General features: G+C 37.6%; 1 protein-coding gene across 1 annotated transcript in view; it reads left to right on the top strand.

Annotated features, from left to right (window-relative positions):
* Positions 1 to 14,218, top strand: part of STAG1 (stromal antigen 1) — a 96,497-nt gene that overhangs the window by 16,851 nt on the left and 65,428 nt on the right. Inside the window, exon 4 of the mRNA XM_026046540.1 lies at positions 8,790 to 8,886. Coding sequence (XP_025902325.1) covers positions 8,790 to 8,886 — 97 coding nt within the window. The remainder of the gene's footprint in view (positions 1 to 8,789; positions 8,887 to 14,218) is intronic.

Below are 14,218 nucleotides of genomic sequence, written 5' to 3'. Positions count from 1 at the left end.
CTAACTTGAGCACTTTTGAAAACTGCCCTGCAGCTTGCATCGTTGCTGCACATTAAAGCTAAACTAGTTGCCTGGACTGCCTCTATGATTGAGACACACAGACGGACACATCCTGAAGGCAGATTTTCTCATCGTAAGATGAATATCTATGACAGTTAATTGCCTCTGGAGATGATCCTTGCTCTTTAGTGAGGTCTTAGATGAGGCCTTAGAGGATTAGTCGAGCTAGATGAGTTCTGCCTCAAGAACCTCTGTGATTGTTTTTGATCGTGCTTGTATTATATAGTTAGCTGTTGTGCTTTAGCAATTTGTTACTGCCACTCGAAGGGGAAACAACAGGTCCCAAACACTTGTTCATGCATTGCAGTGCAAAGGCAAGGATTACTTAAGCAAACCKGCTTTACTTTGCATTTCAACAAACCAGGACATCATGCACTACCAATTAGCATGCTTTAACTTTGGGGAACATGTTTTACTTTCAGTATATTGTGACTTAAGAGTTCGATCTGCACTGTATTTGAGAAAACAAYGTGTTTTTATACATGAGGAAACACRAGGAAACAGTTGTGGTTTTGTATTTATATAACGTGAAGAAAATTAAAGACAAAATCGTAAATGAGGCAACTGAGGGCTTTACTTTATGAAAAAGTGCCAATCTTTGGTATTCCTGCCAGTGCAGTTAGGAGCCTGAGTTTAACTAACCCTCCCAGGAGTCTAGTCCTCCAAGTGGGTAAAGCCATTGGAAATTTTCTTGCTGTTTCAAACACGTGGAAGGTCTGAGATATATTTTTAAAGTAGTAATAATCAGGAAAGAAAAACAGTGTTTTCTTCTGCACAGAGGATATGTGCAGTTTTACAGGCTTGATCCTTCTTATCTGTTAGGTGAAGACAGAACAAATTTACTTCTTCCAAATCTACAGAAAGATTCCTTGTGACTTTTCTCCTTTTATGTTTTATATCAAGGCTTTCAACTTTGCCAGCTTTTCAACACTTTCCCAAATTTCATTTTTGGCAGGATTTGAGGGAACATCTGGAGTCTATTTTCTGGTTTTACTGTGGTACTGAACATAAAATATGCTTTGTGCAGTATGTTTATCTTATGGTTATTGATATATGCTGAAGCCAAATGAAAAGGAATGGAGGCTTGCTTTGATATTTGATGAATCTGTGTCTGTGTGTGAAACTGTTTTTAATGCATTTCACCATTTTCTAAAGAGACGCCAACAGAAATGTTCTACAAGTGCACTTACAAAAAGAAATTAAGACACGTGCCTAATACTTAAAAGTATTAAGACACGGGAAGGTAGGCAGCATGTTTTAAGTTATTYCTTACTGCAGTGAACTAAGGATAGGCAAAAGGGATAGGTGAGTTTATTTGATGACTTGGGATGCAAATTTTCATAAATGATTTGAGCCATATTTTAGAACACCRCTGCTAATTTCAAGAGTATGTGTCACTTGTGTACTTAGGAAAACCATATTGTTGGTAAAAACTATTCCAAAAGGAAAGAAAGGATAATCTGCCCCATAATGGGATAGAGAATGCAATTATAATTGCATTAAATCACATTATGATGTGATTTAATATTTTTTTTCTRTTGGCAATTCTGGATAAATAGTAATTCCATAAGAAATCTAGATTCTAAAAACCAATATTATTAGAGTTTTTTTATATACCTCTCATTTTTCTTAATAGCTCTGGGGTTTTAAAGTACCAATTAGGAGTGCTTGGCAATCTTGCTTCTCATAGCTTCTGCAGAGATGTTTTTGTGGCCAACTTCAGCAGTTTTTTCAGTCTTGCTCATTTTCAGACAAACCATTACGTGTTTGGGTATGTCAGAACCTATTTTTTTTTCTATTGAATTATTTCCCTGTAGTATGAATCTACGTGTTCTATGACATGCTTAGTTTTGCATTCAGTAATGAAAAACAGAAAAAATCAATATATTTTGGGATTACATGGGAATTTTGGTGCTTAACCACTTTGTGTGCTTTTATTTTTGGTCTGTCTGCTCCTGCTGTTTACTCGCAGGATGTAATTTAGTTGTTGGGTTTTTCCAGCATTATCTTGCCAGCTCTTGTAGCATTGGACATGTTCTCTAGTTGCATTCAGTTCTCACTTATTTTATGTTTGCTTCCAATCGCAGGATTCACTTAGTTCTCTTTGGGTTTACTGCTGTGTGTTTCTCCCAGGGAAACAAAGTTATGCTAATATTTGATGTTTTGAGAATATGTAATTTTGGTGCAGCTCTTTGCATGTCAATCTTTGCTTMTAGATAGACTCTTGCCTCTACGATTAAGTGCTAGTTCTCTCCATATTAAGTCTCCTTGACCCCTATAAATCAATGTTATAGCCATATTAGACAAGTATTGAGTTGTTGTCACTGCTTTTTAATTTGTTGTGAGACCTTCTGTACAGATATAAATAAGATATAAATAGTTGCTTCAGAATTTTTTCTGTTGGCAGCTACGTCGGCATGGAGTGTGATAGTGGCTGGGCTTGCTGCTGCTGCTACGTTTTGGTAATCAATTCAGATTGTGCATGGGGCTTGGTAAAGAACTCCTCTCCTCCCCCCCATTTTAGGCAAATGTCATACTCCTCTGCTTTTTGTCATTTGTGTCTTTTTCTCAAAAGTTTTCTATGAATGCAGCTCCACACAGTTTTTCCCATCCTAAGCTTCTCCAGGTGGAACAGGCAGTGTGGCCCCAGATAGTTTAGCTTAAGTCTTCGTAAACCCTTTGGGTATTGATCTTTGACTGTGAGAGTAATCARTAGTCAAGAAAGATATTTGATATTGGAAAATGAACAGATCAATCCCTAATTACTCAATAACATTAAGTGCATTGCCAGTTGTCCTTAATTGATTTGTTAGCTGTTCGGTACAGATTAGCTGATGGGTTTTGAACCTTTCTGCTTATGTTCAGCTAATAGAAGACACTGGTGTCAAGTAGACATAGCTCAGAGCAAGTATGTCTCCATGGTATATGCTAAAAAGAATTTTGGCCTATGTAACCATAGCAAGCATTCTGGTGTGTTGAAAGGGAAGTTTTCAGGGCACTACCAAATCTTCTCTGTTTCTGTAGAAATCAAGGGTATATGTGGTGCCTCACCTTTTTTACCTCTCCGGCTTGATGGAAGGAGATTTGAGTGTTTTGAGGTCCCTGTTTCTGGCTGTGTAAAGCTGCTGCAGCTGGGACGTGGCATGGGCCATGGAGAAGGTGTCTGCTGCTCTTCAGAGATTGCTTCTGCTGGGGCACGAAGCCGACAGCCACAGAGCAGCCCCAGGGACTGCACAGCTCTCACTTTGGTTCATACCACATTCCATGTGGATTAGTCTCTTCTTCACTAGCCCCTGTCATTTTATCACTAAGTTATTTTAATCACATAGTTATTGTACGGTGTAGATAATCCTTTTGTTCCTGTGTCCTTGCAGTGGTTCTAATGAAGAAGAATTGTTAAATGCCTGCTTTAATCTGGCAAAAAACAAGGCTGCTGTTGAAAAGATTGGTCCTAGCTTCTCCCACAGCTACGGCTGACACTTTTCTTGTATGTTTTGTAGTCACACCAAGAAGCAGATTTAATTAAAACCTGACATTTTGACATATTTTTTTAGCTGGATCAGCTCCCTGATTCACTTCACTTCTGGCAACAGATTAGACTTATTCTTGATTAAGTGGCTGTATAGCCATGAACATACCTGTCGTGTGTACAATCATATTTTACACTTACGCTTAAATCCTAAGAGCAGCTCTGACTGGATCATGATAAAGATCGTGTATCCTGCCTCTGACGTGGGCAGGTAAGAAAGAGCATTAGGAAATGGGATGTATTTTGTGATTTCTCCCTGTTTGCAGTTTGGCGGAACTGTGGGTGAGTGTGGTTTCTGAGTTTTCAGTAGTCCTGATGGATTTCCCTACCCTCAGTTTCTCTCTACAGCCTCTTCTCTTGCGAGTGTCTCTGCATCTGCCTCCCCAATCTCTGGGAGCAAAGGTCTTTGCCAAAGATCAACTGCTCACAAACATGACAGACATGCTTTAATCTAATCTGCTTTTGTTGAATTTTAATACTGCAGCATTCCTCACTTTGGAAGATGGATAATGATTTAGAGTTTCACCAAAACAAACTGGCTCAGAAGCTCCTTAGGAGTTTAAATATGCATTCTCTAAAGTTTGCAGTTTAATATAACTGCAGCATTTTTGTCATTTGAGCTAAGGATGCAGGTTCATCCTGCTTTACTTTTGGTTATATACTACTAGCTTGGAAAAAAAAAAAAAAAAAAGTGCATGCTTTCATGCTTTTTATAGTAGTAGCAATTTAGACACCAGACGAAACATCAATTGATCAAAAAGGAATCCTTTAATACCAAATTTCTCTTTCCACAGTCCCCACACACCACCACTTTTTCCTTTGCAATATGGGATGGTTGGTTCTGCACAGGAGAGAGGGTGACTTTTCCCTATTCTGGTGACCTTGTATGGCAGCCATGCATTATGTAACAGCATTATACCTCAATCCCATATAGTTAAAACTGGACAAGACTTTTGCTGTCCAGACTGTCATCATTGCTTCAAAATATCTGTGGTGATCTGTGATGTTTTTCCAGTATATCAATATATCAGGTAAATATATCAGGTAGATATATTTGATGTATTGCTGATATACTGATATATTGCTCAACATACTGATTTGATGTCAAGTAGATATATTTGATATAGGTATGTCAAATATGTACTGCCCATTCCACTGCATAAAGCTACATAGCTACATGCAGTGCCAGACAGATGTCTTTAGCTGGAGTGTACAGATCCCGATTTTTTTATTTGGAATAATTTTTTTTAAAAATTTTATTCCTTCCCTCTTTCTGCTTCAGGAAAGAAAAAGAGGTGTATATATATAGAAACTGCCTAAAGCCATTTTTCCCATTTTCTTTTTCGCTTGTGAGAAAAAAATAGTAGAAACAAGTACTGTTCTATTAAAGTGAAGTAAAAACAGAATCACTTTGAAATGCTGCCTAGGTGTTAGCAAAGGGCAAACTATTTCCAAGTCTAAATTGACTGTCCTTACAGTAAAAAGGATAAATTGCAGCTTTTCAACTTACAATTCTTTTTTATTAACTTTATATTAGACTTTTCACTGGGTGTATATTATAGTCTTGCCTGCAATTTGGAATGCAGCCAAACAGCCATTGCGAAGTGCAGGCTTGAACTGTGYAGCCGCCTTCTGTGCATTAGGAGCTACCTTCTCTCCAGGAACTGTCTGTATAATTACTTCGTTCTTCAACAAAATTGACCTTTTTTTTTTCCACAGAAATTACATGGACTCACTTGAAAAACTTAGAATATTACACATCTCTTGCTACTTCATTTCCTTCCCTGTGCTTTTATTTCCACTGCACTCCCAAGTCCTTGTCATGGTGTGTTAAAGCACTTTCCAGCTTTTATCTTCCAGGCTGCTCTTTTATACAGATAACTGAAACCTTTAATTTCAGCATGCCTTTTTTTGTTTGTTCATTTTAATAAGTTTCAAATTTGCCTTGGTTTACAGTTGACTGAGATCTTACACTTGAGCATGCCCTTCTCATAGGTTGCTATTTGTTTTCTCTTTGTGTTAGCAGCACTACTGCCAAATTACTACTTAATTTAAATTGTGAAAAAGGCTTATTGAAATCACCTTTCATTAACGTCTAGTGGGGCTCTGCTAATTTGCACAAGTTGGCGAGGTATCATCTCCAGTTAGTCCCTCTGTTTCTGTGAGCCCTTAAAGTGTAGTAATGTTCTTGTGCTGAAGGGGAATCAAATGAATTCCCAGCTGAGAAGTCTCCAGAAAGTAACAGGATAGCTAGTTTCATTATTTCATTCATTGAATCAGGCTTTTGCTTTTACTGGCAATCCAAGCTGTTATTTCTCTTCAGTGCTATAAAATGTTCCTATTTATCTTTTAGCAAAGTTAGAGATGCAAAGGTCAATACAGCTGCGTCTATGCGAYGGATTACAACAGCTTGTCACGTTTTTCGGACTGTGAATCCATTCTGTTACTTGCTTAACATCCTCTGAGGCCTTTATTTCTATGAGGTGGCCTGTTTGGCACTTTGGATTGTGTCTTCAAGTGGTAGCTCTTAAAGCAGAGTCACCATATAGCTCCTTTGTGAGATTCTCCTGTGAGCTGCCATAAGTTGCTGAAGATCCCTCTTCTGGTTGTATGTTTGTGCTCTACATCATCTGCTGCTTGCAGAAGATCCTGATTTTTCACTCAGTTCTCATAAAAACAGAATCACAAGCACTTACAGATTTTTTAATTTATTTTCAGATCTTCAAGTTTCATTTCAGTAGCATGAACTTGTATGGACTTGACATGCTGAACTAGACATATGGCACATATAAGTGTGTGTGTGTAAATATACACACACATGTATAAAAATACATATATATACATACACACACTTATCTACACATATACATATATATTTTTTACCAAGTGAGAGGGAACAGTGTGGGTGTTGTTGACATAATCTATAGATTTTTTTTTGCTGAAACTAAGCTAGATGATCTTTGAGTTGCTTAAAGATTAGCTAAAATATCCCTAGCCTCAKTCTAGATTGGTAAAGGAGATGAAACACTTCAAGAAAAATGGGGAAAAAAAAAAAAAGGCAGCAGAAGTTAAAAATAAATAGTTTAGACTTCTGCTGCTTTTTTCTTGGTTCAGTTCATATCTGTCTCTATTTTAGATCTAATGTGTATCCTTTATTTTTTCAACCTCATGTTTTCAGATTTTATAGCTCTTTTCTGTTACATCAAAAATCAGCAGTTTGACTAAATTCCAACTGTTGTAGCATATGTAGTCTGGCTTCATTCCCTCCTGTTGCCTAAAAGCTGTAATCTCCCTAAGAGACACAGCAACYGCACGGCAAGCGTGCGTGAGGGGCTGAACTGTGCAGCGCAGCTATACTCTAATCCGAGTGTGATATTTTTATTTTCTACTTGGAAAATGCCCCTTTTGTTCATTGGAGTTGATAGCTACAATTTGAGTGWTGAGAGATGGGTGCAGTGTCTGTGTGGGAGCTTGTGGCCTGGTGCTCTCTCAGTGGAGATCTAATTAGTGTAATTACTACTGGAGTTTTAAGTAGTAATCTCGTTTGATCTCCTCTTACAGTGGGAGTACCTCTTCTGGTCAGATGAATCGCACCGTGAGCTCCACTGAATATATTGGCTATGTTGAGTATAAGGGGAGTGAGTGACATGAGCAAGGAGCTGGATTGTGCATCCAAAGTTAAGTGAAGAGAGATGCTGTCTGAAACATTTTCTGGAGCTCTCAAAACTCTAGTTGAAACTTCCCRTAAATTGTGTGCTAGCCCCAGATGATGCAGGTGCTAGGTCTCATCTGTTCTCCATGTTTGGCATCTTCTCTCTGATGTTGTTGCTTTCTTTCTCTGCTCCTGCTGCTAAAGAAATCTCATTGCCTCAGGTCTTGTGATCACAGTCCTTTTCTTCGTGGGTTGGTTTTTTTTGTTTGTTTGTTTGTTTGTTTTTTTGTTTTTTGTTTGTTTTTTTTTGTGAATATGTGTATGAATGGGTTCTGGACTGGTTATGAAACAACTGGTTATGACTGGCAGCACTGCAGGAATCAGATAATTTTGGTTTTGTTTTTTTTAAAAAAAGGATCTGTCTCCACGTCTTCTCCACCTCTTTTATTTTTGTAACCTGTKGTTGCAGAAACAAACATGGGTTCGTTGGTACGTGAAGAAGCAGCTGGACCAGTGTAGGTGCAGAAGAGCCTGTTGTAGCAAGGAACAGGCTCAGGCTGAATGGGAACAGGCCTCCTGGGCCTCTCTAGGCCTCCTAGGCCTGTCTAGGCCGGGCTTCCAGAGGGGACATGGTGCATGAAACTTGTCTGTGGCCAGTGCACAGGCACAGACCTGGAGCTAGCTGTTAGCTCTCAGAAAGGACACTGAGGCTTTTCCAAGCTCAGAAAATTAACATTGTAGACTTCAGAAAGTGTTAGGAGKTGTGACAGGCGTGGGCAAAGGTAGAGATAGCGAAGCCTTTCTGAGCAAGCCACGGTTAGATCCTGCAGCCTGCAAAGAGGGACCAGGGAAGAACATGCTGGATGCGTGGAGAAGGTAAATGAGGTCTGTTGAGGTCTAGCGAGGTCTGTTTTCTACCCTAAGGACTTGGAGGTTGTAAAGGTATCAATGGGCCTTCTRCGCTTGCAAGTGCGGTTTGAAGCAGTGACACAGCTTCATATGCTGTGGTTCACGTGGCTTATGGACACTCAGCTGCTGGAAAAAGGACCAAACTCTGCATTATTTATAGAGCAGGCCTTGTTGCAGTCTGCCTTCCTGAGCTAGGGACGGGGTTTCTGAGTGACAGATACACCGGTTTGACCTTTCTAAGTATTGAGGTGCAATGAAAATTCAGCTCTTATCCAAAAGAGTGTTGTTGCCTGYCAGTTTTCTTGGAATATATGTTGGTAATTCTGTAAGGAATCACACTGTTTTATTCAACTCAATAAATAGTGCAGGTAGAGTTTTGAGAAATTACAATAATTTGCCTTTGGACCTCAATTTTTACAATTGCAATACCAGGATACAGCACATAAAATTCTGTTCTCTAACAATATTTGTTCTGTCTCCACCCTGAGAGATGTATAGATTTCTGACTTTGTACACATGTATAATTGTGCAACATAAATATTCAGTTATAAAATTATGTTATGAAAAGAATAAGTCATTTGCTTTTAATGAAACTCTTACAAAAATATCTGATAAGTATTCTTTTTTTTTTCTTGACAGTCTGTGGTGGACGACTGGATTGAATCATATAAACAAGACAGGGACATAGCACTTCTGGATTTAATCAACTTCTTTATCCAGTGTTCAGGATGTCGAGGTACAGAACATGGGAAACGTATAGAATAAGTCTAATGGGCATACAAACAAATATTAGTACAAATACTGGTAAAGATGTGGGACATGGATTGATATGCCTTCTATGCATGGTTTATATAGAAATATTGTGTACATTCTGGAATAGTTTATTTAAAGCTTGTTTGTGAAGAGCCTACCTTCTCTTTTCCTTACTTTCCTGTCATCATCCTAAAGTGTACAAATCCTTGCAGAGATACTCTTATCAGCAAACGCAGACAAAAGATTTATTAATCAAGGTAAGCCTATTTCACTTTCTCTTTCTTCCCATTTTTTTATTACAAGAAGTAATGGATGTAGCTGTGCTTTAACTTTGCTATTTTTTCTTTCTGTCTAGGAAAATGAGATTCTTTTAAACCAAAGAGGAGGGAATCAAGATTCGGTTACCTTCAGATTAGTAAGAAGATTTCTTTGCAACAAAGCACCAATCTTATTTCTTTCTGTCTGTTTCTTTCTCTCTCCTCTGACTTGATAAAGTCAGCAGCAAGCGGCCAACTTTTTTTTTACCTATRCTTTGTCAGTCTCATGTTACCATGCATGGGGTGATCTTTCTAGCATTCTCTTTTAATGAATTTTCCATGTGTGTTTTTCTCCTGTTTTTTAACTCAACATTGAAAATTAGGAAGGAAAGAGTTCTACTCTTGTATTTTTCCTCCATACTGAAGTATTCATTGTTTTCTGATGCTTCCTGTAATCTGCCCTTAGTAGAATCAAAAATAACATGTAATTCAAAAATGCTTTATTTCATTTTATAATTAACACGAGATAACATCTTTAGAGCGTCATCTGATCTGAGTTAAAGTTCCTTTCTTTCCCAAGTTCAGTTAAAGTGTTAAAGAAAAGACATTATGAGTCTTAAGCACCTTCAGCAAACTCTTTTGTAGTGTAAGGTAAAAAACTAACTTTGTGGAAAGACTGAAGCTGTTGGAAGCATTTTGCAAAGGGGCTCAGGCTTAGGGGTTAGGTAGCCACCCTGTGTGGTGGTTGTACTGTTCAGATTTTTCAGATTTGTTTGGCACTTTACGTGAAAGTAGATTTTTTTTCTATTTTTTTTTTAAGCACTCTCCTAAAAGTATATATAATCTTACTTGTAAGACCTTGGGCTTTGTTGAACAAAAAGGGTCCGCGGACATATCTTTATTTTATTGAGGATGCAAGTTTTTCGTGAGGGCATGTCATAAATACATATTTTTCCCTACTGGTGTCTAATTTCTCTGGCCTTATCTTCCTGCTTGTTAGAGAAAGCAACAGTCTTGCAATCTCTAAAGATTCGTTTTTTTCAAACATTTTGTTGCTGACTGATGTGGGCTGAATGCTACTGCCAGCCATATGCTGCTGTTGGAGCGCTTACTTCCCAGGAAGACTTTGCTGTATTGATGGGGAAGCAGCAGTGCTCTGAGTGCCACTTTTTTTTTTTTTTTTTAGTAATTTAAGCAATTTTTAAAATAATTAAATATTTTTTTAAAAAATTTCTTTCTTGTAGTATTTTTTCTACCCATTTTCTGTACTCTGCTTGTCCCCGAGGAATATCTTTCTGCTGAGCTTGTGTTAGTGACCTTTTACTCCCCAACAGCTATGGTAGTAGGAATGTAAAAATGGCATTTTCCCCAGAGCTCAGCATTTATCTTGTGTCGGATTTTTGCAGTAAGTTCTTCTCCATTTCCAGGAACATASCTGTTTTCTAGAAGCAGTAAAAACCTTGTGATAAGAGAGTAGACTTCACTGGTAGCCCTTCTAGAGTAAAACGCATCATCAGCTATCCTGATGGAAATCTGGGCATTTTCCGTATTTTGGAGGGACCAGGCCAAAGGTTTTTTTCACAGGAAGGATCTGTGATCTATTGTAGGGCATTTTTCCKTGCCTTAAAAGATGTTGTTAATATTCTTGTTTGTTTCCGTTTCTGATGAACAACATCTCCTCATGGCATCATCCTCCTTCAAATTCTTGCTCTCCATTTGCTCCAATGTAGTTGAGTTCAAATTCTTCAGCCTTCTTTCACAATGTTGGAACTAAAGACTTACCTCTAGTGTATATAACTGCGTCTAATATATGTAACTACCACTAGTAAATATAATTTTGTGATTGTTAACTGGTAGAAAGGAGAGTGGAGCAACAACCTATGAGGAGATTCTTTGGGGAACTTTGAAAGTGGCACTGCATTTGTTACATTACAGTTTTAGAAATATTTGATATCCAAATAAATGCACTTGATGTTTCTTTTTTAAGCAGGTGAAGGGGTTGTTTATGTTTCCTAACTTCAGTTAGGAACCATTTAGGAAGAAAACAGTTCTAGATTTATTTAACAGTAGAATTGATCTAACAAAATTAATCTTTCCATTTAGATAAACATTGTTTTTTATATATTGAGAACAATCTCTTGGGCGGAGCATATGCTTGAATGAAGCTCTTATMTCTGCATGAAACTGGAGGAGGCTTTTTCTGAATTAAAGAGTCAGAGATCTGTTGTAAACCTGAATCAACAGGCATGTTATATAAGTGATTAATATTAAAAATTGTAAAATTGATGTATTTTTCAGGCTAAGTTATAAGTTTTGTGTGAGTAAAACTGAATAAATATTAGCAAAATGTTCAAGTATCTGTCTGTCCTTTGTCAGCTCTTTTGAATAGCTCTTCAGTCAATTACATTTTTTATGATATGTTCTGATTCACACAGTAATATCTACTAGAACATGGTAAATTTATTTTTAGTGTGACTTTGATAAACTTTTTAGGTTTTCAAAGGGGCAACTGATAAAAATACAAAGTTTGTCCCACCTGAGCTACCARAAGCATCTGATTTCAAGAGCTGGGTTTAGACTGGGATAGTCACCATCTTTCTACTAGCTTGCCTGTTTGTCCTGTCCATGTTATCTTTGCTGTTTTTAAATACAAAGAAGTGAAAATAGTTTCTTAGAGATTGACCTTTATCTTATCTTTATCTATCTTGCTATGATTTTTTTCYGAGGAACAGCTACAATCTCTGTCGCAGTTTGTCTGTGTAGTTTTTCTCCATGATATTATATGGTATTTTTGTGGCTGAAGAATAGTTAACCGGAACTGATAAGTTCAGCAGCTTATTTTTTTCTGCCCTTTTCAAAATGCGTTCCTTCCTCTGAAGGGAGGCCTTTGTATTAGATAGCATCTTGGAAAGACTTGGTGGCAACATTAGAATATTTCTTCCTGGAAAAAGAGTCCCAGAAAAAATAAAAAGCAAGGGCTGTCTATTAGTAATAGTTATTGTATTCKGTATTCATAATCCATAAAATAGATGTTGTAATTGCCTCCTTGCATGCCTGCCAGGAATGCAGTTTGAGTCTGTGGCAGCACATGTGCAGCATCCGGAGCGTATCCAGGATTTGCAGAGAAAGGGCGATTCTGCAGCCCAAGGGAACCCGTTGCCTCCCTTGTAGAAACACGTACGTTGTCCTTGTTCTTCCTGGCCAGAAGCAGTCAGTGGTGGGACAGTCCGGTGAGCTGTGAAGGGCTTGTAAGAAAGTGGCTATTCCAGGACTTGGGAAAAGCYCTGAACCAAGCATCTGCTCTCCTTGCTGTCACACAGGATTTCAGAATGCAAATTAGCCAGGAAATAGAATAATTTACTTTCAATGAAATGTTAACAGTTTAATAACTTTGTAAAGGAAGTAATATTTTGGTTTAAAAAATTAGTCTTTTGCTAGATGGTTATTTTCACATAGTTTTCTTCTGTGATAGACGGCATAATATGACTCTATGGATGGATATTACTGAGGATGGAAAGGAGGATGCTTGATAAACATAATTCCCTACAAATGGTCCTTTCATAAGTAACTGCAGATTTTTAGTGAGAAATGCTACTGGCTTTGGCATATGTTAGAAACTTTATTTCTGCCATTTTTATGCATTATTAAGAAACCAGTATTAGAAATATATTCAATATTTGGAGCAAATTAAAGAATTCATTATTCATTACATTTTAGCTTACATTTTAAAATATGTGTTCCAACAATTTTCTCAGTAAAACCCTTTTCTARTGTATGAATATGGAGGAGAAGTTACAGAATAAAGGACTAACAAGAAAAAGAAAAACATGATGCTTGATTATGCATGATTCCAGACACAAGAATGTCAAGGATTCATACGATGTTTTGTGTACGTAATATGCAGATAAACATATATACGAGGCAACTAAAAGCATGCTGTTAACCACATTTGAAAATGGGAAAAATAAGATTGAGAAATGTAAATGACTTAATTTTAATTTTGGTTTCATGCTTGGTGCAGATAAACTAGATCTGAACTTTGTACGTTTTGAGTCTGAGCCTTGAGGGACTCTTCAGAATATGTTTATCTTGAAGCAAAAGCTTACAGATTTCCAAGTGAAAATGAGATGCAAACTATAACCTGGTCTCTGTGGAAGATTAATCCAGTTTTCACAGGAGCATTTTCAGTTCTTTAAGTGGAGACAGGTTAAGGTTAGGATGACATGAACAAGGTCAAGTTGGCATGAGTATCATCAGCTTGACAAGTGACATGCTTACGTGTAAGATTTGTGTGTGTGAAAATGTACATATGGAGAAGTTTGTAGGAGTTTTCAAAATGACATCTTTTCTTAGCATGGCTAACTTTCAAATCAGAAAATTYCTGTTCTTTCTTTCTACATACTTTGGATGATATTTGTACTTTTCTTCCTATGTAAAATTACTGAGAGTAATTTTGATCATACATTTTTTTAAAATTATTTTCTACCTGAATATATTCAGCGATTCATATATCTGGTATGGCAACAGAACAAAGATAAGCTGCTTCAGAATCAATTAATAATGAATTTATGAATGTAAATTAACTTGGACTTAAAGTTCTAATGCTAGAGTGGTTTAGAGCAGCCAAATGTACAATGTGTAGAAAGACAAATCACCTTTGAAATTATGGTGTTGAGAGCAAGTTCTGCACTGCAAATTCGGCATAATATGTTCAAATCCCTGCTGACAAGGAAAGCTCATATTCCTGTAGAATAAATTCTGTGCTCTACTCATGTAAGCTACTTAGTAAATTCACAGCTAGTAAAATATTTTTAACACTGCTCGTTGGAGATAAATGGTGTAAGGCGGTAGATGTGGTCTATCTGGATTTGAGSAAGGCTTTTGACACTGTCCCTCACAGCATCCTCCTGGGCAAGCTCCAAAGGTGTGGGATAGATGTGTGGACGGGGAGGTAGATTAGGAATTGGCTCAGTGGCAGGGTGCAGAGAGTGGTTGTCAATGGAGCGGAGTCCAGCTGGAGGCCTGTAGTTAATGGTGTCCCCCAGCGGTCAGTTCTCG

This window comes from Nothoprocta perdicaria, unplaced genomic scaffold (genome assembly GCF_003342845.1).
Source record: "Nothoprocta perdicaria isolate Ctin4 unplaced genomic scaffold, notPer1 scaffold_449, whole genome shotgun sequence".
Taxonomy (NCBI): domain Eukaryota; kingdom Metazoa; phylum Chordata; class Aves; order Tinamiformes; family Tinamidae; genus Nothoprocta; species Nothoprocta perdicaria.
The sequence above is the reverse complement of the archived record's forward strand: the minus strand, read 5'-3'. Positions and strand labels throughout refer to the sequence as shown.